At 39.7% G+C, this 25213-nt stretch overlaps 2 protein-coding genes across 8 annotated transcripts in view; one reads left to right on the top strand and one right to left on the bottom strand.

Moving 5' to 3' along the window:
- The window catches only part of DCTN5 (dynactin subunit 5), a 29382-nt gene extending 28007 nt beyond the window's left edge, over window positions 1-1375 (bottom strand). For all 3 annotated transcript variants that reach the window (XM_059897752.1, XM_059897751.1, XM_059897750.1), the window contains exons 1-2: window positions 1237-1375; window positions 391-459 (exon numbers count right to left, since the gene is read on the bottom strand). In XM_059897752.1, coding sequence (XP_059753735.1) covers window positions 391-459; window positions 1237-1284 — 117 coding nt within the window. In that variant the 5' untranslated portion in view covers window positions 1285-1375. The remainder of the gene's footprint in view (window positions 1-390; window positions 460-1236) is intronic.
- A 113-nt stretch (window positions 1376-1488) lies between these two features.
- Window positions 1489-25213, top strand: PALB2 (partner and localizer of BRCA2). Of its 5 annotated transcripts, none has more exons than XM_059897745.1 (13): window positions 1489-1715; window positions 3513-3572; window positions 3710-3812; window positions 6307-6507; window positions 9823-10499; window positions 10860-10931; window positions 12655-12816; window positions 13948-14033; window positions 14290-14451; window positions 15878-15994; window positions 20045-20132; window positions 22348-22496; window positions 24709-25213. In XM_059897745.1, the coding sequence occupies exons 1-13, from the start codon at window positions 1641-1643 to the stop codon at window positions 24917-24919; spliced, it is 2163 nt and encodes a 720-aa protein (XP_059753728.1). In that variant the 5' UTR covers window positions 1489-1640; the 3' UTR covers window positions 24920-25213. The 5 variants fall into 5 exon arrangements, with proteins under 5 accessions (XP_059753728.1, XP_059753725.1, XP_059753724.1 ...); XM_059897742.1 differs by having other exon boundaries at window positions 6307-7776; XM_059897741.1 differs by having other exon boundaries at window positions 6307-7776; window positions 9676-10499.

The following is a 25213-nucleotide window of genomic DNA, read 5'->3' as shown; positions in this document are numbered from 1 at the left end:
CTCAAATTAAGTTTCAGTTAATAATGGATCATTCATTAGTAAACAGATAATTATATCAGTATCCCTTTAGTTTCTACACTAAAATACTGTGTTGTCTATTTATGTTTTGTGTCCAGTAATACAGGACACACTACAATACTGTCTAATAATTTCAGTGCTGGGTGCCATTGTATTTTGTGCCTGGAATAACAGGGAAAAGGCTTTCTGTTGCCTCTTTTTACTGCATCTTTTTTGTATTCAATAAACCCAATTTGGAGAATTAAAAAAGAGAGAGAGAATTTTAGCATATATAGCAATAAATGGGAGACAACATTTCATCTGCCCTGCTGATGTGATAATCAGTGGAAAGAAAGCAGAAATATGCATCCCGGAGCTGGCTCCATCCCTTACCTTGCCGTTGAGAACGATGTTCTGACTTCCACACAGTACCGACTGGCGACTAACTTTGTTCCCAGATGCCTGCAAGGAAATAGCAGAAAACCGAGGTGAGCAGACTGAGTGGGTTCTGGGCTACAGGTTTCCACCAAGAAAGCTCATACTGGAGGGAAAAGGACTTGCAATGGGGTGTCGTCTGCAACGGAACGAGTCAGGATATCAAAAAAGCAAGGATGAATTAGGAACTTAGGGATTCAAGGAACAGACCCAGAAACTGGATGTGGTACGTCTATAGCCTAGCGGCAGCAGGGACACAAATTCTCATTTCTATACTTCGGTTTTACAGCCCTAAAACCAGGATAATGACTTTACCAATATCATAGAGTTGTGAGAATTTAATGAAAACATAAAGAGTAATGCTGACTGAGCACTAACCCGGTTTCGAGCAATTTACACACATCTACATATAGTTTGTATTGACTATAAAGAACCTAACAACAACAACAAAAAAAGAACCTAACAGTCTTTAGCATGTAGTAATAAATTATGACACGTTAGTTTTTAAAAACAATTTTTTTTTTAAAGGCCTGAAGCCCAGAGCTGTAATTATCAGGATGGATGAGACTTGTCCTGCTTTCTGGAAGGCGTTTTATCTCTACGAGGAAATCAGGAATACATTTTTAAAAGCCTAAACTGGCCATGCAAGGAATACATAACAAAGCCAGACCAGACATGAACTCTCACTGTGTAATCTCGGACTAAACGGCAAAGGGACCTGGGGTGGGGCAGGGACAGGATGGAGACGGCGGCCTCAGGGAACGGTGGCTTGGAGAGGGGAGGGCAGATGTCTGGTACGCGCACCGTCTCGATGTACTCGGACTTGTTGTAGAGAAGCTCGCCCAACTCCATGGCCACCAACTCCTCTGCGCAGCTCCGGCTCCTGTCAAAGCCCGTCAGCCTGTCTCTCCGCCTGAGACTCTAGCTACTTCCGGCTGCTCCTCCACTTCCGCTCTGGGAGGTCTGCGGTCTCATCCATAGCTCGGCTCTCCGCTAGGTGGCCTCGCTCCATTGCTCTGCGGTCTCTGGCTGCGCGTGCGCAGGCCGAGTGGCGGATGTAATTGGTAGGGGTGATTGGCGCGCCCAGCCCGCGTGGGCCGGCTGACCGTGGGCAGACTGGATCCCGGGCATCCCGTACCTTCCCCAGGAGCCTCGGGGTCTAGGGCCAGCCGGGCTCCTCGTATCCGCAGGCCCGGGGCCAGCGACGGATGCTCTTTTTGTTGGCCGCCGGCCAGATGGAAGAGCCTCCTGGGAAGCCCCTCAGCTGTGAGGAGAAGGAAAAGGTGCCGGGGATGCGGGAAGGGTTGACTCAGAACTTTGAACCCCTTTCCCAGGATTTGAGGCATGTCTTTGTTTCCTCCACCGTCCGAGGGCGGCAGTGACCTCTCACCCTCTTCTCTGGACTGAGGGGGCACAGGAAGTGAAAGTGTGGGAGATGGCGTTTGAAGAACAAAGTTTCTTTACAGCAGAAATGCAAAAGTACAAAATGTAAAACTGTAGATAAAGCTAAAGTCCGCTTTGACACCCTCCCCAGCCCACCTTGCACACTCTCAATCTTGGCTTCTCCCACCCCACCTCCTTAAGTAAATCTCTTAACAATCTGGACTTCAGACCTTTTTGTGCACCTGTGCGTGTGTGCGCGCGCGTGCGCGTGTTGAACGGGCGGTGGGGGTGTGGAGGGGTGCGGTTGTGTCCTTTAACCACCAAAAACTAATACATTTTTTTGGAAAGGTGAATGTTCGTAAATGGTATGATCCGGATGGTTCTGCAACTTCCGTTTTCCTTCTCTGTGTTTAACATCCACATTAGTCCATGTTTACCTACCTTATTTTTAAAAGTTCTTTATAGTATCCTGCAGCGTGGAAGTGCCGCCTTTTCTTTACATATTACTCTGTCGAGAGCCTTTTAGGTTGTTTGCAGCTTTTCTTTCTACAACAGTGCTGCCCTGAATATCCTTACACATGCCACCTTGTACGTGGGCCGGCGAATGTTGTTAACTTGAATGCATCTTGTGCTGGCTCTTCCAAGCATCGTGCTGAAACTCTTCATTCACAATAACTCATCAGTCCTCTTATCCCATCCTGCCTTGCAGTGGGGGTGACAGAGGTCATTTACAAGTCAACAAGCTAATTCCCAGACGTTGATAAGAATGGTGATAAGTAGGAAGCTTTGAGAAGCAGTCTAGCATAGAGGTTAAGAGCACAGACTGCGTAGGTGTGAATCATGCCATTTATGAATTGTGTGATCTTGGACAAATTGCTTTCCCTGTGATCTTCCCAAAGCTAGCTCTTTCCTCCTTCCGGTCTGGGCTCAAATGGTAGTCCTCAGAAATGCCTTCCTCACCACTGTCTCTAAAGTAGTCCATTCTCCTGTAGCCCAGACACTCTCACATCACCCTGTTTGTCTGGGTATTGATTACCATGTGAAATCATCTTACCTGTTTATTTGTTTCCTTGTTTATTATCTGTACCCCTCACTATGTGTAAGCTGCCTGGGAGCAGGGGTCTTGACCACTGTGTATACCTAGCAGCTGGAACTATAACTGACACACGGTGGGTATCAGTTATTGTTCTAGGTGCTGGAGATACCTGGACCAATGACTGATTCATTAGTTGAATGACTGTCTGAGGATGACAGCCCCTGCTACCTTCAAGGATCTCACAGTGAGATGGGAGGAAACAGCGAAGTAAACAGACAATATGTGTAATAAGTACTGTGATAAAGCAAGCACAGAGGAGAGGTGGAATGCCTAACTTGGATTTGGAGAAGGACCTAGAAGTTTACCCCAGGGAAATAAAAATCTAAGCTGAGGCTTGAGGAATCAGTAGGAATTAGCAAAGTGAGTTGGGGAGGAAATGCTCCAGGTGATAGGAACAACTTATGCAGAGATGCTGAGATATTAGAGAGCTTGATGTTCTGTGAGAACTGAAAGTAGAATGAGTCAGGGCCGCTTCCTCCACTGCCTCTAGCTGAGGGACCTGCTGGGCGCTGCACGCTTGTGTCTGATAGGCACTGCATCCCTTCTCTCTGATGCCTCCTTTCCACCTGCTCAGTTTTGTTTGGTGTTTTTCTTCTTCCAGTTGAAGGAAAAATTAGCATTCTTGAAAAGGGAATACAGCAAGACACTGGCCCGCCTTCAGGTAAGTGAATCTTATCCTCTCAAATTGGTGTTGTGGTGCAAAGAATATAAAAACAGCTCTTTGTTTAATAAAGCTTTTAACCAAAATTTATTTCTTTTTTGTAAAATTGCTTCGTGAGCTGCTTTTGTTTTCTCTAGCGTGCCCAGAGAGCTGAGAGGTTTAAGAATTCCATTAAGAGAACAGTAGAAGGACAAGATTCCTCGCTCCAGCAGGAAGTTTCAACACAGCTAACCGACACAGGTAAAGCTAGCCCATTCACTTATACTTGCTTTACTATTCATTTCCCAGGTAAATTTGGCTGTGGTTCTTTTTCTCACAGTCAGAAGATAAGGAGTAGCAGTAGACTCTTTTTTTTTTTTTTAATTAATTAATTAATTTATTTATTTATGGCTGTGTTGGGTCTTCGTTTCTGTGCGAGGGCTTTCTCTAGTTGCGGCAAGCGGGGGCCACTCTTCATTGCAGTGCGCGGGCCTCTCACTATCGCAGCCTCTCTTGTTGCGGAGCACAGGCTCCAGACGCGCAGGCTCGGTAATAGTGGCTCACGGGCCTAGTTGCTCCGTGGCATGTGGGATCTTCCCAGACCAGGGCTCGAACCCGTGTCCCCTGCATTGGCAGGCAGATTCTCAACCACTGCGCCACCAGGGAAGCCCCTAGACTCTTTAAAGTGTACAATTCAGTGGTTCTTTGTATATTCAAAAAGTTGTATAACCTAGTCACTATCTAATTACAGAACATTTTCACCACCCCTAAAAGAAACCCTGTGCCCATCCTACCCTTAACCCCTGGGCAACTATTAACCTACTTTTTGTCCCTGTGGATTTTCCTATTCTGGACATTGCATATAAATGGAACCATACAGTATGTGGCCTTTTGTGACTATCTTCTTTCACTTAGCATAAAGTTTTCAACTGTCATCCATCCATCTGTACATTCATCTAAGCATGCATCAGTACTTCATTCCTTTTTACAGCTGAATAATATTCCGTTGTATAGATGTACCATAATTTGTATATCCATTTGTCAGTTAATGGACATTTGGGTTGTTGCTACTTTTTGGCTATTATGAATTTTGGCCATTATGCTGCTATGAACATTCATGTACAAGTGTTTATGTGGACATATATTTTCAGTTCTTTCAGGTATGTACCTAGGCGTGGAATTTCTAGGTCATACAATAATTCTATGTTTAACTTTTTTGAGGAACTGCCAAACAGTTTTCTACGGTGGCTGTACTGTTTTACATTCCCACCGCAATGCACAAGGGTTCCCATCTCTCCACATCCTTGCTAATACTTGTAATTTTCTATTTTTAAAATTATAACCATTCTGGTAGATATGAAGTGGTATCTAATTGTGGTTTTGATTTGCATTTCCTAGTGACTAATGATGTTGAACATCTTTTTGTGTGCTTGTTGACCATTTGTATATCTTCTTCAGAGAAATATCTATTCAAGTCCTTGCTGATATTTTAATTAGGTATTTGTCTTTTTATTGGTGAGTTGTAAGGGTTCTTCATATATTCTAGCTATTAGACCCTTATCAGATAACATGATTTGTAAATATTTTCTCCCATTCTGTGAGCAATAAATTGTATTTCAGTTGGATTGCATATTTAGTTGCTCTTTTCCTCTCTTAACTTTTAGCAATTATATTTATTGCTTAAATATTGGAAAGATGATCTTTTAAAATTATTTATATATGCACAAAGAAAAAAGTCTGGCTGGGAATATTTTAATAAAAAACAATAATCATTTCTTATGTTAGAAGTCAGGTAATTTATAATCATAAAATTGGAGGCTAATGAAGTAGAAAAGTGGTATGAGGGACTTCTCTGGTGGTCCAGTGGTTAAGACTCCACGCTTCCAATGCAAGGGGCACGGGTTCAATCCCCGGTCAGCGAACTGAGATACCAGATGCCGCGCAGTGCGGCAAAAAAAAAAGAAAAGAAAAGTGATATGAAAATTACTTGAGCCAAAAAAGATACACAAAGTAAAAAATTAGGTGAGATACGGGGGAAATGGGGAGATGTAGGTCAAAGGGTACAGAGTTGCAGTTATGCATAATAAATAAGCTCTGGAGATCTAACATACAGCATGGTGACAATAGTTAATAATACTGTATTGTAGGGACTCCCCTGGCGGTCCAATGGTTAAGACACCATGCTTCCACTGCAGCGGGTACAGGTTCGATCACTGGTCGGGGAACTAGGATCCTGCGTGCTGCGCGGCCCCAAAAAAAAAAAAAAAGGAATAATACTGTATTGTATACTTGAAATTTGCTAAGAGAGCTGACCTTAAGTGTTCTCATGACACGCAAAAAATTGTAACTATGGGAAATGATGGATATGTTAGCTTGATTGTAGCAACATTTCACAATATATACATATACCAAAACATCACATTAAATATGTACAATTTTTATTTGTCGGTTGTACTTCAGTGAAGCTGGAAGACAAAACTAAGAGAAAAGATGATTGCAATAAAGAATAGATAATCTTTCAGTTTAAAAATCATTCTTCCAGCACAATTCCGTTTTTGTTATATTTACTTAGTATTATTATAGTTCATCAGATCATTAAAAACTTGAGCTTTGATCTGTCTGAACGAAATACCATTGACTCTCTTTTAAATAAATGTTTTGTAGTATTTATATGTAATATTTAAAAATAAATATGGGGTAGTTTTTATGTCATTTTAAAAGGAAAATATTAACTATATAATTTTTTTCTCCTCAGAACCTAAAAATAAAGTATCTCCTTGTGACACGTTACAAATCAACACCCACGTCGATAAAGAAACTGGAGAAAAGACACCTATCACACTTGACCTTGAGCCTGAGTCCTTTAGCCCTGGACGAGTCCCAGCAGAAGGATCACGCACACAAAGATCAGATGATATCCAAGAACATTCTCCCTGCAGGGTCAGTGGTCCTGACGGTAAGAAACGGGAGAGTAAGCTGCTAGGGAGAAGAAGGAAACAGGAGAGAACATTTATTTCACAGGAGAGAGAGTCTTTCTTTGACGTTGATTCGCTCATACTCTCTGGAAAAAGACTAAAGGAACAGGAAGAAATCAATAGAGAAAATCCTAAGACACCTGTAACTGAGATAAGAACTTACCCGTCAAGTCCTAAGTTTGACATTCCGGATTCTCCAACTCCAGTTACAGGAAATAATGTAGGGAGTGTATTAATTCTACCAAACGCCAAACCACAGAGAGATGTTGATGCACTCTTAAGAGGAAATAATTTCCCCAGGGTGACTACTCTTCCTTTGCATGCTCCGTCAGTCAGCAGTAGTGGTCAGCACCTTGAGCATAAGCCTCCTAAAAGTAACTGTGAACTTACTACTCACAGTTTAAAAAACATTAGCCCTGCTTCGCCTGTAAACTTAGAGACACAAAAAGAAAAAATGACTGTCTTTACAGATAACCCAGAGGTAAACAGAAGTATAACTGCAAGTGGCCAGCCGCTTAGAAGTCCTAAATTGGAGGCAGATAATTCATGTTCTATAAATGAACTCACCTACGATAACTTAGTGGCAAATGAAAACCAAAACTTAAAAGAACAAAATCACACAGAGATGTCTTTTAAATCTCCCAATAATGCTCTTGGTGGTAGAAATGAAAGTCCTCTGGAAAAAGAAGTTCTAAGTCAATCTAAGAGTCTTAGCCTAGAAGTACTTTCTCCTGCTTCTACAGAAAATCAAACACATTCTTGCACAGTGCTTGAAGGCCTTCTATTTCCTGCAGAATATTATGTTAGAACAACACGACGCATGTCAAATTGCCAGAGGAAAGTAGCACTGGAGGCTGTAATACAAAGTCATTTGGGTGTCAGAAAAAATGGGTTTAAAAGTAAAAATAAGGAATCTGCTAAAAAGTTAAACGTTTCCAATGAAGAAACTAACCAAAGTGAAATTAAGATGTCAGACACATATGCAGAACAACCAAGTTCAAAAAGTCCTCAGAAACTTCTCTTGTTAACTGAAGTCAACTCTCCCGCTGGCCCCACTAAAGATGACTTTTCTAGGAAGGCGGTTACCCAGCCATCTGGTAGAAAACGCAAAGGAAGAAGAAAGTCAGCCTGCACCCCTCTGTTAGATCACCATGAATTACTTTTGCCAACTTCTGGCACATCAGGTGTTAATAGGTCCAAGGAAGAAGTTACCTTGCACAAAGATCGGAATGAAAAAGCAATTATTCATGGTAAGAAGAGGGAGAAAGGTAAATTGAGTTGTGGTTGATGGTGGTGGTAGCTAACACTATGTGCCTGGCACTTTCTAAATGTTGTACAGATACTAACTCACTGAATCATGACACCAACTGTACGTGAGGTAGAATCTGTTTTTATCCTCACTTTACAGATGAGGAAACTAAGGCAAGGAGATCAAAGTATCTTTAAAATGACAGAGTCAGAATTCACCCCTAGCTGGATGGTGCCAGAGTTCACAAATATGGTTGAAAAAGTTGACACTTAGAAGGAAACTATATTGGATATTTACCTAAAATTAGTGTTTATTCAGGTACCATACAATCTTTTATCCATGGGGAGAAGTAACTAATATAGGAAATGTTTTTGAAATAAAATTAAATCTGTGTCAGAGTAAGAGTCCACTGACAAACTCTTAGGGATGATCGTCTAGCAAAATGCAATTGTCCTGAGCCACTTTTGGGGGTAAAATATCTAATACCTCAGTCTCTCTGAGGTCTGTAGGACACAGATTTTGAAGGATATCAAGTGACATGTTATAATTTAAACTTCTTTATTCATTTACTCAGGAGTTATATCTGATAAGCTGAGCACAAAATCTAGATCATTCACTCCAGTTCTGTTTGAGAGCTCAGCAACTTTCTGTAAAGGGCCAGATATGAAGTATGGTCTTTGTGCTGCATCACAGCTACATGAGTATAGTGTTAAAGTCACCATAGACAATATGTAAATGTGATCGTCTCAATAAAATTTTATTTACACAACAGGCAGCCAGCTGCTCTATACCACTGGACGCAGGCTTTGGTCTGTGAGCTACAATTCATTAATTAATTTAAAAATAATAATCATGACTTTTGTATCATCATTTTTTAGGCCAACAAGAAAACAAAGGAATGGGAATATAGGGCAATCTAATAATAAACTTGAAATGTTCTTTTGTATACTTTGAAATAATCTGTGATTTCAGTAACCTGCAGGTACATTAAAAATTTTTTTTTCTTGTGGTGACCTTCACATAACATAAAGTTAACCTTTTTAAGTGAACAATTCAGTGACATTTAGTACATTCGCAGTGTTGTGTCACCATGACCCCTGTCTAGTTCCAAAACACTTTCATCACCCCAAAGGGAAACCCCATACCCATTAAGCAGTGTCTTCCCATTTCCTCTCGTCAGTCCCCGGCAACCACCAATCTGTATGCTATCTCTGTGGACTTACTTATTTGGGTTATCTCATATTAATGAAATTATACAATATGTGACGTTTTGTGTCTGGCTGCTTTTACTTAGCTAGTTTTTGAGATATACCCACATTTTAGCTTGTATCAGTTTATGGCTGAATAATATTCAATTGTATACATGAACCACAGCTTTCTTATCTGTTTATTAGGTGTTGGATGCAGCTACACTTTGAGTGATACAGAATTCCTGTCGCTTTAAGTCTAGTAAATTACTCTTTGCTTGAAAAGGGGACTAAGTTTTCTTCAGTGAGAAGGGCCAGCATTTTGTAGACTGTACTCTGGTAGCCTGTTGGAATCATAGTTCTGGATCAGAAGGGACTTTAGAGATTCTTAGTCCAGTTCCCGTAGGAGGGACAAAGGAAAATGATGTGAATTGACTTGCCCAAGGTAACACAGCGAATCAGTGGCAGAGCTGGGACTCGACCCCCGTCTCCCTTCTAGCTAGTGCTGTCAGCACCACATTGATTTTGCTCCTGCAGGAGGAGCTGCTAGTTAACCACTAACCTATGGCTGATTTTTGAACTGTTCACTGAGATTTCAGAGTCATGGGTGGGAAAAGTAATGAACTCTGCACTATATTGGAGTTTAGAATCTCACTCTTCGTTGGGAATTAATGTCTCTTGTTGGGTATTTGTTCTGTTGCTTTCTGTTTTAGAGAAGGAAGGTCATTGTCAAAAAGAGGACTCCCTTTCTTACAGTAATTACGTGTATTTATCTTTGGATGATGATGCTTTCAGTTCTTCATTTCATAAGAATGAAATGCTAAATTTAAAGCATCTGTCGCCTTTTCTCAAAATCACAGACTTTCAGTTACCTGATGAAGACTTTGGGCCTCTTAAGCTTGAAAAACTGAAGTCTTGCTCAGAAAAGCTGATGGAGCCTTTTGGATCAAAAACGTATGGAGAGGGACATCTTAAAGGGGGAAATTGTGTTGCTGTGGAGGAACTGACCCCTAAACAAATCACTATAGAAAAGGAGGATGGGAAAGAGGAACTGATCATCCTGCCAGGAAAGGCACATCCTAAAATGCCAAGCAAAAAAAGCCAGCCTCAGGAGAAGGACCTTTCTTCATCCATTTTACTTTTCACTCCTGTAAATACTGTTGCATCTGATGATAATGACAGACCGACAGCAGACCTGTGTTCACCCGCTTTCCCCGTCTTAGGCTCTACTCCAGCTTTTGGCTCCCGAGCCCATGGAGAAAAGGTGTCTGCAGAGGTTGTTGGACAAGCTTGCTCTACACCCCAGCTTTCTCACTTAAAAGCCACAGTCAGCCTTGCTAGTGATCATAAACAATTTTGGAGCAGCCCACCAAAATTAGATAGCAGCCTGCATGTGGCAGGAAGGGAAGGACAGCCTTCCTGTGACTGTGACTCTGGTCCCCAAGCAACACCTCTACCCATCGAGTCATCAACCTACAAAGAAAATCAGCTCCGTGGAAACACGTGCCAGGAATCACGGAAACATTCCACTGAACAGGTACAGACTGCTTCCTTTGTGAAATTTTCTCTGAAGAAATGAAGTATCTTAGTGAATATGGACAGCGTGACCACCTTACACATCAGTTCCTCAGTGTTTAAAAATGTTTAAACATGTTTCTGTGATATGGCTTCACTATAAACATTAAGTTCATTCTGGGGAAATTAGGATTAATTAAAGAATATATATTTTTAAATATAAGGGATCCTATTCTCTTTGTTATCAATGAAGCTGTTGCATTTGGGACTTTGCCGCTGTTACCATAGAAAATAAAACATAGGAAATAGTTTGATGAGTGAGTGATGCAGGCAGATATCATACATAAAGTATAAATTAATTATGTGACTTTTGTTTCCACAGACTGAAATAGCAGACGTTCCTGCTTGTGATAGCTTAAACCCAGGCACCCTACAATTGGTTTCAAAGTTAAAGGTCAGAAGGCTGTTAACTTATAATATGTCTGGTGACTTACATGTGAAAAATGTGATGAATTGATAGGAAAATGCAGAAGAATTTGATCATTAGAAAAACTTGATAGAATAGATTCAGAAAAACAGATTTAAATTCTTTGTTTTCCGCAATATTTACCTGTGAATATATTTTGAGATCTTCTGAAGAAGTTTATATGTCAAGCTATTGCCAAGAACAACTTAACTCTCCGTATCTAAATTTTAAATCAGGTATTTTGACAGAGGGAGAGGGGGGTCATTCATGACTCTCCTACCCAAATGATGTAGTATTTCTAGAAGAACCACTTACGGTGATTTGTAAGAAAATGGGTAGCAGTTCTAGGTTATGACATAGTGAATGGTTAATTTTCATATGCTATGTGTTATATATGGTTCTGAGAAATATAAATTATAATATTCTGTTAATGATATTTTGGTAAATCCTGAGAAGTGGATTAGACCCCTGTCCTGGTTAACTTTTTATACTTGAAGTAAGATGGTGTAGAGCAGGGTTTTTCAATCTCAGTACTGTTGACATTTGGGGCTGGATAATTCTTTCTTGTAGGGGACTGGCCTGTGCATTGTATGGTATTTAGCAACAGCCCTGATCTCTACCAGTAACACCCCCTTCCCAGTACTGATGACCAACAGTGTCTCCAGATATTGCTAACTGTCCCCCAGGGGAGGGTTGCAAAATTGCCTCTAGTTGAGAACAACTGGTGTAGAAGAAAGAGCTTTAAATCCACATAAACTATTTCTGCGGATCACTGGCTGTGTGACGTGGGACAAATCATTTAGCCTCTGATCCCCAGATTCCTTTTCTATAAAAGACACAAAATAATACCTATGTTGTTTCAAAGCTATTCATAAATCAATTTTAATAACTTAGTTTCTTAAAGGAATCAACCATTTCATTCATATTTTCAAATTTGTAGGTAAAAAGTTATTTATTATTCTTATAGCTTTTTGGTCTGTGTATATGCAGTTAAGCCTCTCTCTTCTCACTCTCCATTTCTATATAAAAGTATTTTTTTCCTATATCAGACTTAGGAGGTTTGTCCATCCTATAGGTCTTCCAAAAAAACTGGTTTTTGGTTGTGTTTATTGTTAAATGAGTTTTTTGATTTCCTATTTCATTTTTTTTTTTCTATTTTTATCCTTAGTAATTCCTTCCTTCTGTTTATCATTGTGCTTATTTCATTGTTCTTTTACTAACTTCTTGAGCTGCTTGCTTACTTTATAAATACCTTTATAATTATAGGTTTTTGGTTTTTTTTTGTTTCGGGGGGTTGGGATATACTGCTTTGGCCACCACATTCTGCATGTTCGTTTAGAAATAATATGTTGTTTCAGTTTTATTCCCTCTTCAACCCATGGGTGCTTCATCAGAATGTTTCATTTCCAAAGGTTCTTATGGGACTAATGTTCCAGTTAGTTCTTATGGTCTATTTTTTTGTGGTTAAATCTGAATCTTTTCCAGTCTGGAGCTACATGTTTTTAAATCTATCATTGTAAGTGTGTATGGACAATTATTGTAGTTACCTAAGACCCACAAAGCTCTTTCTTTTGACCTGCATAAAATTTTAATTACATTTAGTTGGTATTTCATCTAATCCTTGTAATCCATTACTTTTCATATTTATTCTTTTTATTAAACATCCCCCAAGGATCCCTTTAACATAACTGTTGTTGCCATTCTGTGTCAGAATCCTTCAGGTTCCTGTTCTGTGGATGTGAGTGCCATGTGGTGGGAAATAGCTGGTTTCAAAGAGCGGTGTATCATAACTGCTTGTGAATATGTAGTTTCTCTTTGGAAACCTCTGGATACTTGGCAGTGGGAAAAAATTTATTCCTGGCACTTCGCAGAGGTAAGTCAGAATATTATAACTGAAAGAGATCTTTCCAATCATTTGCATGGTAATATAGATGTGCAGCTTACCAAAAATATGGGATCTATGACTATGCAAGACAGAGCAGAGAGATGCGGTTTATCCCCAACATTTTATTATGAAAATATTCGAGCATACAGAAAAGTGGTGCAGGGGGCACCCATATACCCAGCATCTAGTCTCTACAATTAACATTGTGCTTTATTTGCTTTATCATGTTTATCCAGAGATGGATTTTTACCTTAGACCTGCTGGGGGAGCTTGGAATTTCATATCTATTCTGACTTCTAAACTTGCTGATACCCCTGTTCCTTACCTCTCACCAAAATGTTATTTCTGCTTTTTTTCTGTATATACTTTCTTCTGTCCTTGTCTACCTTCGTACATATCTTACATGGTTGCAATCTTGGTGTGCCTAAAATTTTTAAGCCTGCCTTTTCTTACCGTATAAACATGTTTCCTGGTTGCTACATATTCTTCATACTTACTTATTTGTTTATTTTGAATTTTATTTTTCCAGCTTTATTGAGGTATAGTTGACAAATAAAATTGTAATATATTTAAAGTGTACATTTGTGATGTACACATGTGATGATTTGATATACATACATACTGTGAAACGTTTCCCATAATCAAGTTAATCGACTCATTCATCACCTCACAGTTTCCTTTTTTTCTTCTTGGTGAGAATGCTTAAGATCTACTACTGTCTTGGCAAATTTCATTCTTGTTCTCCAGTATACCCCCAGCTTCTAGCACTGTGCTTTGCAGAGTGTTGCTCAATAAATATTTGTTCAGTGAATAAACTTACTTCAAATGGCTACATATTGTTCCATTCATCCACATGCCAGAATTTATTTAATTATTCTCCCATTGCGAGAGCATAGATTGTGTTAAATAAATGCCACAATAAACACTATTATGCACATAGCTTATTTGGATTTAAGCTTATAAAAATAGGGTGTTTGCTGAACATTTTCACATTTGTTCAAATATTGGAAACTATCCTGGTATAATGACACTAGAAAGGAATGTGACAAATTTTGGAAAATTTGGATTAATTAAAGATGAAACAACCAAATATAATTTTGGCTGCTTTGTTTTATTTAGGTCCCAGTATTACAGATAGTTCTAGTGCCTGATGTTTGTAATCTTGTGTGTGTGGCTTTGGGAAATTTGGAAATCAGAGAAATCAGGTATGTAATTCTCAAGGAGTATTTTTTTCTTTCCCTTGATTTTTCTCAGCTTGTTTTGAGCACAAGTTATAACCTAGTCTTGAGTCTTGAAAGAATCTAAATTAAGTCTAAAGAGAGATTTGTTAAAAGACAAACAAACAAACAAAACTATCAATGACATCTCGGACTAAAGTTTCCTTATAAAGTTTGAACCTAGTTCTTTAATATTAAAGATTTATTCCTGACTTCTCCGCATTTTTCCTTATATTTGGTTTAGGGCACTACTTTGTTCTCCTGATGGTAAAAGTGAAAAGCAAGTGCTCCTGAGTTCTGGAAATATAAAAGCTGTGCTTGGCCTGACAAAGAGGAGGCTAGTCAGTAGCAGTGGGACCCTTTGTGATCAACAAGTAGAAATCATGACGTTTGCAGAAGATGGAGGGTAAGAAAAGCATTGGTTGATTTTAACTATTAGATCAAGAATGATTTTATCACAGGGTTTCAGAGAAAGTTGAATCAGTAGCATCTTGTTTTCTCTGCTGTATGTGTAGTATAGCAGGTTCTGCCTCCATACTGGGCTATAACATAGAAGCAGTTTAGGGAGGTGGAGCCAGACATGGCAGGGAAGAAGGCAGTGGGGCAGAGAGGCTCAGCAAGTGTAGTTTGTTCTTCAGTCTCCCTTGGCATCTCTGTGTGTCCTTCAAGTATTACAGATACCTCAAGATCCTGTACCCTTTTCTGGTTTCACAAACTCGGTTTCCATTGCTTCAGGTACCATCTGGATGCTGGCTACTTGCAAACATATATTTCTAACTCTGAGCTCTTTCTCAACCTCTAGACCTGCGTGCCTATTTATTAGACATCTCGTGGATACCTCAAATTCAACATGCTAAAAATGGAACTCATAGCATCCTCTATGTCTGTCATACACTCATTACACTTTATTGTGATTTTTTAAAAATTTATTTATTTTATTTATTTATTTTTGGCTGTGTTGGGTCTTCGTTGCTGTGCGTGGGCTTTCTCTAGTGGCGGCGAGCGGGGGCTACCCTTCGTTGCGGTGCGCGGGCTTCTCATTGCGGTGGCTTCTCTTGTTGCAGAGCACGGGCTCTAGGCGCACGGGCTTCAGTAGTTGTGGCTCACAGGCTCAGTAGTTGTGGCTTGCAGGCTCTAGAGCGCAGGCTCAGTAGTTGTGGCACACGGGTTTAGTTGCTCCATGGCATGTGGGATCTTCCCGGACCAGGGCTCGAACCCGTGTCCCCTTCATTGGCAGGCGGATTCTTAACCACTGCGCCACCAGGGAAGCCCTATTGTGATTATTTATCTGTCTTTCCTAATGACGGAGGGCATGGACCTTGTTTGTCTTATTTAATCCATGACCTGTTGCAGTAAAATAGGCAAGAGATAAATAATTGTTTGCTTAAATTAGGAAAGCATTAGTGGAGATGGGGAGAAACAGATGGATTTGAGAGAGATGAGATGATAAAGTCATTAGGACTTGGTGATTGAGTAAATAGAGAGGAAGGACACAAGGATAAAGTCCATGTTTCTGGGTTGCTCACCTGGGTGGGTGGTGGAACGGTTAGTTGAGATAGCAATGCAGAAAGAAACACAAGGTTTAAAGAGAGAGCTGGTGAGTTTAATTTTGGATATGATGAATTTGAGGTGCTTGCAATATATCCAAGTAGGTAATATGAAAGTAATAAATGTTCATTGTAGAAAGTTTAGAATACATGTGTTTTCTGGTTGAAATTTTTTTTCTGGCATTAGGTTAGTGTTTATTATGCATAGTTCAATAATATGTAGAAGAGCTGCTTAGAAACTGCTTTGGTGGAAAGTGCTGATTTTTAATACTGTTTTTAATGCAGAAGCAAAGAAAAACAGTTTTTGATGCACCCTGAAGAGACTATACTAACTTTTGCTGAGGTTCAAGGGATGCAGGAAGCTCTGCTTGGTACCACTGTAATGAACAACATTGTTATTTGGTAAGCTTTCCCTCGAGGGCCTCAGTTTCCTCATCTGTAATATAAGGTTTTACTTCTAATTTCACAGGGTTATTAAGATTAAATAAGAGACTCTGTAAATATGATTGTGTTTTTGTTTGTTTACTATCAAATGCTATATACTTGTCTTAACAAGATTAATTCAGACAGTCCAAGCAGACAATTTTAAAATAAATGAAATTTTTTTTTGTTGACAAAAATCTACTGCTGGGAGTTCGCTGGTGGCCTAGTGATCAGGATTTGGCGCTTTCACTGCAGAGACCCGGGTTTGATCCCTGGTCGGGGAACCATCCCACATGCCTCACCGCACGGCCAAAGTACAAAAAAAAAAAAAGTATTGCTTCCAGTTAATGGCTGAGTACCTTTCTCAGACTAATTCTCCTACTTAAAATACCTATGAACTCTGCACAAAATATAAAAATCAACTATCTGAAAGCACTAGAGAGCAAGAAAAAAAGAAATATGCTGGAGGAAGTTCAATACTTAGAAGAAGGAAATGTCACTGGGCGAGTTTCCTGTTCAGCGGGCAGGCCCCAGTCTGCACACTCAGTTATTAAAAGCCTGATAGAAAATGTTCTGTCCTGCTGGCTTAAAGGACCGAAGGATAGAAATCAAGGTAACTACAGCAGCTAGAAAACAAGGAAGAAAAATCCCAAAAAGTAGAGAGCCAGAGAAGGAGCCCTAAACTCTGGCTATATTCTCTACCTAAATATCTGGCTGACCTTTAAACTGCATGTATGCAGGACAGACTTGAAGCAGCCCAGGTAAAGCAAAAAGAACTGAACTGGGTTTTCGGCATTTGGAATTTGAGTTTAGCCAATTTCACTGTTTACTAGGGGGAAAAAATCAATATTCTTCAGAGGAACCTAACAGAATGCAGAGTTTATGTGATGTGTCATTCATAATGTCTAGAATACTATCCAAAATTACTAGATGTATAAAACATGATTACAGGATTCAAATTAACACACTTGTGATAGGGAAACTGAAGTCGAAGAGTCCCCAGCCACCTCTCTTTCCTGACTATGAGAGAGAACCACACCCGGCCACAGACACTTGTAAGGTTAATTTGTAGGAGGAGAATAGGTTGTTTTGTTTTTTTTTCCTCAGAAGCCTTCTCCATTAACTATTCCCTTGGGGCCAGAATGGGTCTTGGTGAGAGAAAGTTAAGATGTTAGTGTCACTGCTACCTGCCTGTTCGGCATTTTCCAGTCCTAACCCTCTAGGAATAAACTAGGAAAGCGTGACCCCTGAGAGAAACTTTGTCCCCTCTCCACCAGGGAGCCTCTGGAATTTGACCATGACCTAATCTGCCAGAAGACTTTGTTTTCAGATGTCCTGCTCTCTTCGAGGCGCAGGTTTCCACTTGAGGCACTTTCCTCAGAGTTTCCACACATACGTCTTGTTTGAGGACAACGTTCTTAATAAAACTTGTCTTTTCTATTCTTTCTGCTATTTCTGTAGCCTGGACTTTCATTGTTCGGCTCCTATACTATTCATATAATCTAGTACTATTGGTCTCCGTGCCATCAATCAATATTCAACCTCCAGATCATCTTTTATACTATTGCTTTATAAACACCCATCCTCCCAGTCCTGCTACCTCCCGCCGCCAAAAACAAAACCTTCAGTGGGGGCCCATTTTGCTTTCTGCAGCTTTCATTTCCCTTATGCTTCATTACAAAAATTCCTCGCCACCTGTTCCCTATTCCTTCACTCCCTTTTTTCATTCCATCCTTCAGTTCCCCCCTTCTAATAATAATAGCCTTTGGCATTTCATAGATAAGGGATCCCAATGGAATTTGAGGCTAGGAAGGGACCTCTATACTTAACATCTAAGTATCAGTTTAAATTCTAAGTTTAAGGTTGCCTTAAGTTGCCTTAAGTTCTGTTATAGCACCTCAACCCTCATTGATGTTTTCCTCTCTGAGTTCATATTGCCCTTATTTTTTTTTTTTTTAAATAAATTTATTTATTTATTTATTTATTTTTGGCTGTGTTGGGTCTTCGTTTCTGTGCAAGGGCTTTCTCCAGTTGCGGTGAGCGGGGGCCACTCTTCATCGCAGTGCGCGGGCCTCTCACTGTCACGGCCTCTCTTGTTGCAGAGCACAGGCTCCAGACGTGCAGGCTCAGTAGTTGTGGCTCACGGGCTTAGTTGCTCCATGGCATGTGGGATCTTCCCAGACCAGGGCTCGAACCCGTGTTCCCCTGCATTGGCAGGCAGATTCTCAACCACTGCGCCACCAGGGAAGCCCTATTGCCCTTATTTTTAACTTAGTATATACTACCTTGTATTATGAAAGTCCTTGAAGATAGGTACTGTATCTTATATCTATTCTCAGTGTCTGTCTTAGCTCCTTGCTTAGAGTAGTTACTCATAGATGTCTATCAAAAGCTATCATTTACCTTTTGGGCTCTGTATCACTTTACATTTACATATAGTAGTTGTTCACCTTCCCTATTGACCTCCTGATTTGTTAGATGTCTAAAGTGATTCATATTATAATCAAGGTTCAGTGGTCCTTTTTGAAACTATTGCTGAAGGTCTAAATATTTAATCTTAATCGAACTATATTAACCGAGCACCCATCTTTCAATTATTTACTAGGTATTTGAGTCTCTACTTATGTACCATTCTCTGTGGGAGATGCAGATATGAATCAGATATGAATTCTGGTCCCAAGGCACCTAAAATCTAGTAGGGAAATAAGATTGCTTTGCAATTCAAAGTATATAATTCCTTTACAATGTACATAAGGTCAGAGTGATACAGATTTAAACAAAGTGCTTTGGGATTTGGGGAAAGCGCAATTACTAAATACAGAACTTGTACTAACCTCTGTAAGGGATAAACCATTCTGGTGTTCTCTATATGAGGAAAACCTTGCATAAGTACATGAGAATTTAGTTTTCTTTCTTCAGTTTTTATACACAGTACCTGGTGCATAGAAACATCAGAAGTATTTGTTGAATGAATATATTATACCCTATTACAGTATATATTAAATAAAATATGAGGCCTATGGATAGTACTATAGGGAATTGGAGGAGAGGAGATTTCTGTGGACTGGTGCAGACCGGGAGAAGTGATGGAGTCTAAATGGAGCTCATACAGCTGGGAGAAGATGGGACATAATCTAGGCCTTAAGGAATAGATGGGCATTGTCAATACAGGGATGAGAATTAGTCAGTAATGGGGAGTGCGTTGGAAAGGATAGCTTGAACAAGGATATAGAGCCAGGAATATGCACAATATTTTGTCCAGACAATTAGAAGATTTCAAGTAAGGGAGCAGTGAGTAATATAGTGTTGCAGCACTGGATTCATGAGGGTTATAAGTACCATGAAAAAGAATCCGGACTTTATCTTGTGGCTAATGGGGAGCCAATTGAAAGTTTCTCACCAGTAGAGTCACATGGTAGAACAGTTAATCAATGTCACAAATCCTCAATAAAGCTCAGGAGTGGTTCCAGCAAACTTTATTTTTTCTTCTTTGTATTCACCCTCTCCTGTCTTCCTTTTTCCATTTTTTATCCTATCTCAGTCCATTTTCTCTCCATTATCTTGGTCCAGCTCTAGTATAAACACATATTATAGAGACATAATTATAAGTCTATTTTAGGTGTAGTCTCTCCCCTAACCAAATTTGGTTTCCTGACCATTGTGTTCCATGGAAAATATAGGCATAACAAGAAGAGTGATAAAATCATAATAATAGAGCTATGCCATGTGCCTAATTTCAATACAAGTAAAATGAGCTAATGGAAAACTTTTCTCATGGAATGTGAAAAGATTTATCCCTCGTGGCATAGCAGATTCGATCTAAAGCTAAACTATTAAATTACACTGTTGGCCAAGTTAAACTATAGCTTCATTTTTAGCTAAATTGGTGGCTAAACAAAACTAAGGTGCTGTGTCCCTTAGTTTTTCCCTTGGTCACCTCCTAAAGGATTCTGTGATAAATAAGAGAACATTATGTGAAAACCAGTTTGCTGGAAGAATATTATGACTTATTTATTTTTGGTGTCCAAGGAATTTAAAAACTGGTCAACTCCTGAAAAAGATGCACATTGGTGATTCCTACCAAGCTTCAGTCTGTCACAAAGCTTATTCTGAAATGGTAAGTAATGATCTGCTGGGACCACTTTGTGTGTTACTATTGGCCTCACTGAGTGAGAGCAATAACTTAGTAAGTAGTAATTACCTGACCCTTCCTGGTGCCTATTTTTTTTCAAAATTGGATAGCAGTGTTTGTTCTTTCTTAAAATTTATCAGTGAAAATAAGTGATGGCACAATATGACTGGGTAAAATTTCTGGCTGTATGACTTAAGGGCAAACCTTGATTTCCAGCTGTGAATTTGTACCTAGAAATAGTATGCCTGTTATCAGACTTGGCTCCCAACCACATTGCCATAAATGATTTATGATGTGAATGAATGCCCTTAGGAAGGATGATTCAATGGTCCCAGACATGTTTTTCTCTGAGGCTTCAGGATTCTCATATAGAACCCAACACAGCTTCTTAGCCATTGCGTTAATAGACTTTGCTTACAGTCCAGTGTTAACATCTGAACAGGGTGAAGGTATTTGTCCAGGAGTCAGGGGTAACCGCCTGCGTATCCACTGTTGAGCCACAAGCAGAGGCAAAAGCAGCCAGCTCAGCGCTGTGTGCAGACTGACCGGCCCAGCCGCAGTGGCAGCTCTGTGAGCGTCAGCACCCAGAAGCTCTGAACACAAAGGATATTGTGTCTTTCCCTAGCCTAGCAGCATCTGTGGAAATGAACTCAAAAGTTGTGTGATCTTAGGGACTTCCCTAGAGGCCCATTGGTTAAAACTCTACGCTTCCACTGCAGGGGGCGTGAGTTCAATCCCTGGTCAGGGAACTAAGATCCCGTATGCCACCAAGAAAATGTTGTGTGATCTTAGATAATCTATCACATTATCTTGGGGCTAACTTTTTTCATCTTAAAATAAGAGGGTTGAATTTATTTCTGGAATGATTAAATATACCTACTAGGCATTTAAATAATTTTACATTTTAGTTACTACAACATTAATACCTATTTGATATTAAAACATTTAACACAGAAATGTATAAGATAGGAAGTAAAATTTCTCCATGAAGCCAACCTCCAGAAATAATAGTTAATAGTTCAGTACAGGAATCAGCAAACGTTTTCTGTAAAGTGCCCAGATGGTAAATATTTTCAGCTTTGCAGGCCACGTGGTCTCTGTTGCAGCTACTCTACTCTGCCACTACAGCCCCAAGTCAGCAGAGGTAATACGTAAACAAATCGTGTGGCTACGTTCCAATAAAACTTTTTGGACAATAAAACTTTCTGAGACTTGGATTTCATATAATTTTCATGTGGCACAAAATGTTCTTCCTCTTTTTTCCAACCATTTCAAAATGCAGAAACCATTCTTAGCTCATGAGCCATGCAAAGATAGGCATTGAGCCAGATTTAACCTGTAGGCCACGGTTTGCCAACCCCTAGTTAAGTGTATAGCATGTAACATTTTTTGACTCTTGGTTGTTTTTTAATTATAAAGGTAATTCATCCTCATTATAAGAATTCAGTCATTCTGTTGATAGAAATGGATGAATTACAAATGAATGTTATTAATCCTAAGATGGCCCTATAATTAATTTTCCCTATTTTACCCCCCAAAATAACTACTTTCAACATACAACATACATATATATGTATATATACATGTATGTGTGACATATATTTTCACACATGATAATGTTATTATTAGGACATGTAATTTTAAAGCCAGGAGAGGTCTGTAACACATTTTCCCACAGAAACAACTATAGGTGATGGTGTCTGTTTTTGGTCATTTTTACTCTATAAATAAATAGGCTATTGCAAACTGGCCTGAAAATGCAGTCACCACTTAAAAGATTGTTTTTATGAGAAAATGTGTTACGAATTTTCAAAAACCAACTTACAGATGAACATTTCTAGTCTGAGGACTCCCTCCATGTGTTTATATGCCCTTTTTTCTTATGCCAGCATCTTCCCAAAGAGATGGCATGAGATGTTAGCAGGCTGTAAAGTGCAGGAAGCTGATAAGTCAGCTAGTCATGCCTGCAAAGACTGGCTGTAAAGTCACAGGGAGCCCTCTGCTGGAGAAGCCAGAAGTCCAGCTCAGTGATACCGTCAACAGTTCTGCCTGGAAAAGAGTGAGCCAGGGATTAAATCCTGGAAATTTAAGAGCCTGTTGACCGTTCCTGTAATTCTTTAGTTTTGTCTCTGCCAGTGCTTTCTTTTTCCCCACATACTCTGGATGATTTACTTGGTTATTCATTTTTCTCCTAAATCAGGGGCTCCTGTTTGTTGTTCTGAGTCACCCTTGTGCCAAAGAGAGCAAGTTGTTGGGAAGCCCTGTGTTTCAGCTGATTGTGATTAACCCAAAGACGACCCTGAGTGTGGGTGTGATGCTCTACTGCCTTCCTCAAGGGCAGGCTGGAAGGCAAGTGTGTTATTGCCATTTAATGAGTATGACATTTTAAGAAGCATTTGTGCAAATACAGAAACCATATATTTTTGTGTCACTGACATGAATGGAAACATGAAATACTGCAGATCATGGTAAAGAATGTTAAGAAGTGGGATGAAGTATGAAGTTTAGTAGATCTGAGTCAAACCTCAGATTCCCTACATCCTATGATCCCCACTAGTATGGCACTGGATAGGTATTTTATGTGTTTTCAAGCCCTGTTTTTTCCCATACCAAAAAACAGGGCTTCAAATACAAAGTAATTAATATTTTACAAATACAAAGTAATTAATATTCTCTATTTCAAATACAAAGTAATTAATATTCTCTATAAAAAACTTACTATAATTTATGTTCTTTTCATGAAACCTAAATTAAGGAAGTTTTAAATGTACAAAGATATCTTTACTTTGAAGTCTTGCCTGAACCTTCATCATGGAGGCAGTTGATATTTATCTTTTGATAAATATTTATCTGTTGACTGATGAGAAGATCTATTTACCAATGCCATAGTTATTGTCAACCCAACAGTTTTCTGAGCTATGTAAAGCTCTGAAGTAGTGCTGGTATTAGGCGAACCGAGCAACATCTGAAGGTATCATTTATAAAGACTGCCATTATTAATGTTTGAAAATAGACCTGGTAAATCAGGACCACAAAGGTTAGCTTTAGTAACTCACAAGGTTAAGGAACCTTGATAGTTACAATGTATATTTCTGTGTTTCTTTGGATCTTGTGCAAAGCTTGCAAGATGATGGCATGTTCTAAAAGTCTCTCTCCGTATGTACTTAGCCAGCTGTGGCATTTCTGCAAATGCTCTTAGCTCAACAAGATCCTCAGAACTCTCATCTGCAATATATGCTTGCATAACACTTGTTTTCTTGGATATAAAGAGAGTACAATGGTCATTGGCCTAGAAATTGAGGATACAGATAACTACCTGGTCAAGCATTTCCTTTGTCACTTTTCAAACCCATTTGTTTAGTAAATCTTGAAAGCCTATTTGGTGCCAATCCTGTAGGAAGCACTACTATTTCCAATCTCATGGAAGTTAGAAGAGAAACCTAGTGAGTTCGAGTTTTTGAGCACAAGCCACCTGTTCTCCTTGCTTAGCCTTTGCAGTAAACCTTTCTCTGTTCAAAAAAGAAACAACTAGTGACTGCTCTTCAGTGCACACAATGCCATGAGGCTTGCACTTTTGGGGAGCACAAAGGATGGAAAGGCACCTTAATTGGCAGTGGAGGGTTGGGGAGAGACTGTCAAGGAAAACTTGATGGATTTTCAAAAGAAGAGCTAGGAATCAGCTATACAAAGGTGGGTGCGAGCCAGAGATAAAATATATCATTCAGTTCACTCACAGTATTCACTGAGGGCTGACTGTACCAGGCTCTGTGCAAGGTGCTGGTGATATGGCAGTAAGGAATAACCATTAATTTTTATTAAGCACTTCCTGTGTGTTAGGTACTGTGCTAAGCTTTTTATATCAACTGTTTCATTAAACTTCACAACAATCCTATGAAGTAGGTACTCCTATCATCATATCCCTGTTTTACTGATGAAGTTAAATGACTTGCCAGGGTTGCACATCTCTTACTTTGTTAGAATTCAAACCCCAGTAGCTGACTGCAGAGCCCTGTCTTAAAAAGACAACCAGATTTGTTTTATGATGTTTACATTTTTGTGGGACCAAACATGGAAATAGGAGAATCTCCCATAGTGAGGAGTGCTGTGAAGATAAACAGAGGTGCTGCGATAGAGAGGGAGCAGAGTGTACGTGTGTGTGCGCTCTCAGATCTCTGAGTAGGTATGACCTTTCTACGGAGGCGACAGGCCTGAATGATGACCAGAACCCAGCCAGGCTAAGCTCTGGGGTTAGAGCTGCCAAGGAGAGGGAAGAGCAAGAGCGAAGACAGTAAGGTGAGACGGAGCTCAGCTGGTTTGAAGAGTGGGAGGCAGGCCCCTGTGAGCTGGTGTGCAGGGGATACAGAGGTGCATCAGAGAGACAGGCAGGGTCTCTAGTCATTATGGCCAGCAGTCCTGGATTGCAAACACAGGCATTCCTATTTCCAGGTAATTTCGTTCTTCCTGAGAGCATGGTTTGGGCCTATTTTTTTTCATGTTTTTTTTTCTGTTTGTCTGTTTTTTGATATGTGATCTGAATTGTCTTTTCTCTGCTTGCTGTTAGGTTCCTGGAAGGTGACGTGAAAGATCATTTTGCAGCAGCAGTATTAACTTCTGGAACCATTGCCATTTGGGACTTACTCCTAGGTCATTGCACTGCTCTCCTTCCACCTATCTCTGACCAGAACTGGTCTTTTGTTAAATGGTCAGGTGCAGATTCTCATTTGCTGGCTGGACAAAAAGATGGAAATATATTTGTATACCGCTACTACTAAGTTAGGGTAAGGTTGAAACACCGTGTTCTGGATATTTTTGGCCTCTTAGTACTTTTTGGAGTTGTTACTATAAAGGAGACTATTTGAAAGTCATTTAAAATAATTACCTGTATTCATTCAGGCAGACTTTTTACTCCGTTGGTAGGGGCCCTACTAATCTTGAATGTTCATTTATACTTACTTGGGAGAAACGGATTTTAGGTTGATTTTTGTAATTCCTCACATTTGCGCATTTGCTTTTAAAGGTGTATCTACATAAAGCTTCAAATGTTAATAAATATTTATTTTGATACA

This window comes from Balaenoptera ricei, chromosome 15 (assembly GCF_028023285.1).
Source record: "Balaenoptera ricei isolate mBalRic1 chromosome 15, mBalRic1.hap2, whole genome shotgun sequence".
NCBI lineage: Eukaryota > Metazoa > Chordata > Mammalia > Artiodactyla > Balaenopteridae > Balaenoptera > Balaenoptera ricei.
This window is presented reverse-complemented; position numbering and strand designations above follow the sequence as displayed.

Bases quoted from the DNA above. Each gene is read 5' to 3' on its own strand.
- PALB2 (XM_059897741.1), top strand. From the start codon at position 1,641: ATGCTCTTTTTGTTGGCCGCCGGCCAGATGGAAGAGCCTCCTGGGAAG. The intron at 1,716-3,512 runs GTGCCGGGGATG...TTCTTCTTCCAG, and splicing joins GCTGTGAGGAGAAGGAAAAG to TTGAAGGAAAAATTAGCATT. The intron at 15,995-20,044 runs GTAAGCTTTCCC...TTGGTGTCCAAG, and splicing joins ATGAACAACATTGTTATTTG to GAATTTAAAAACTGGTCAAC.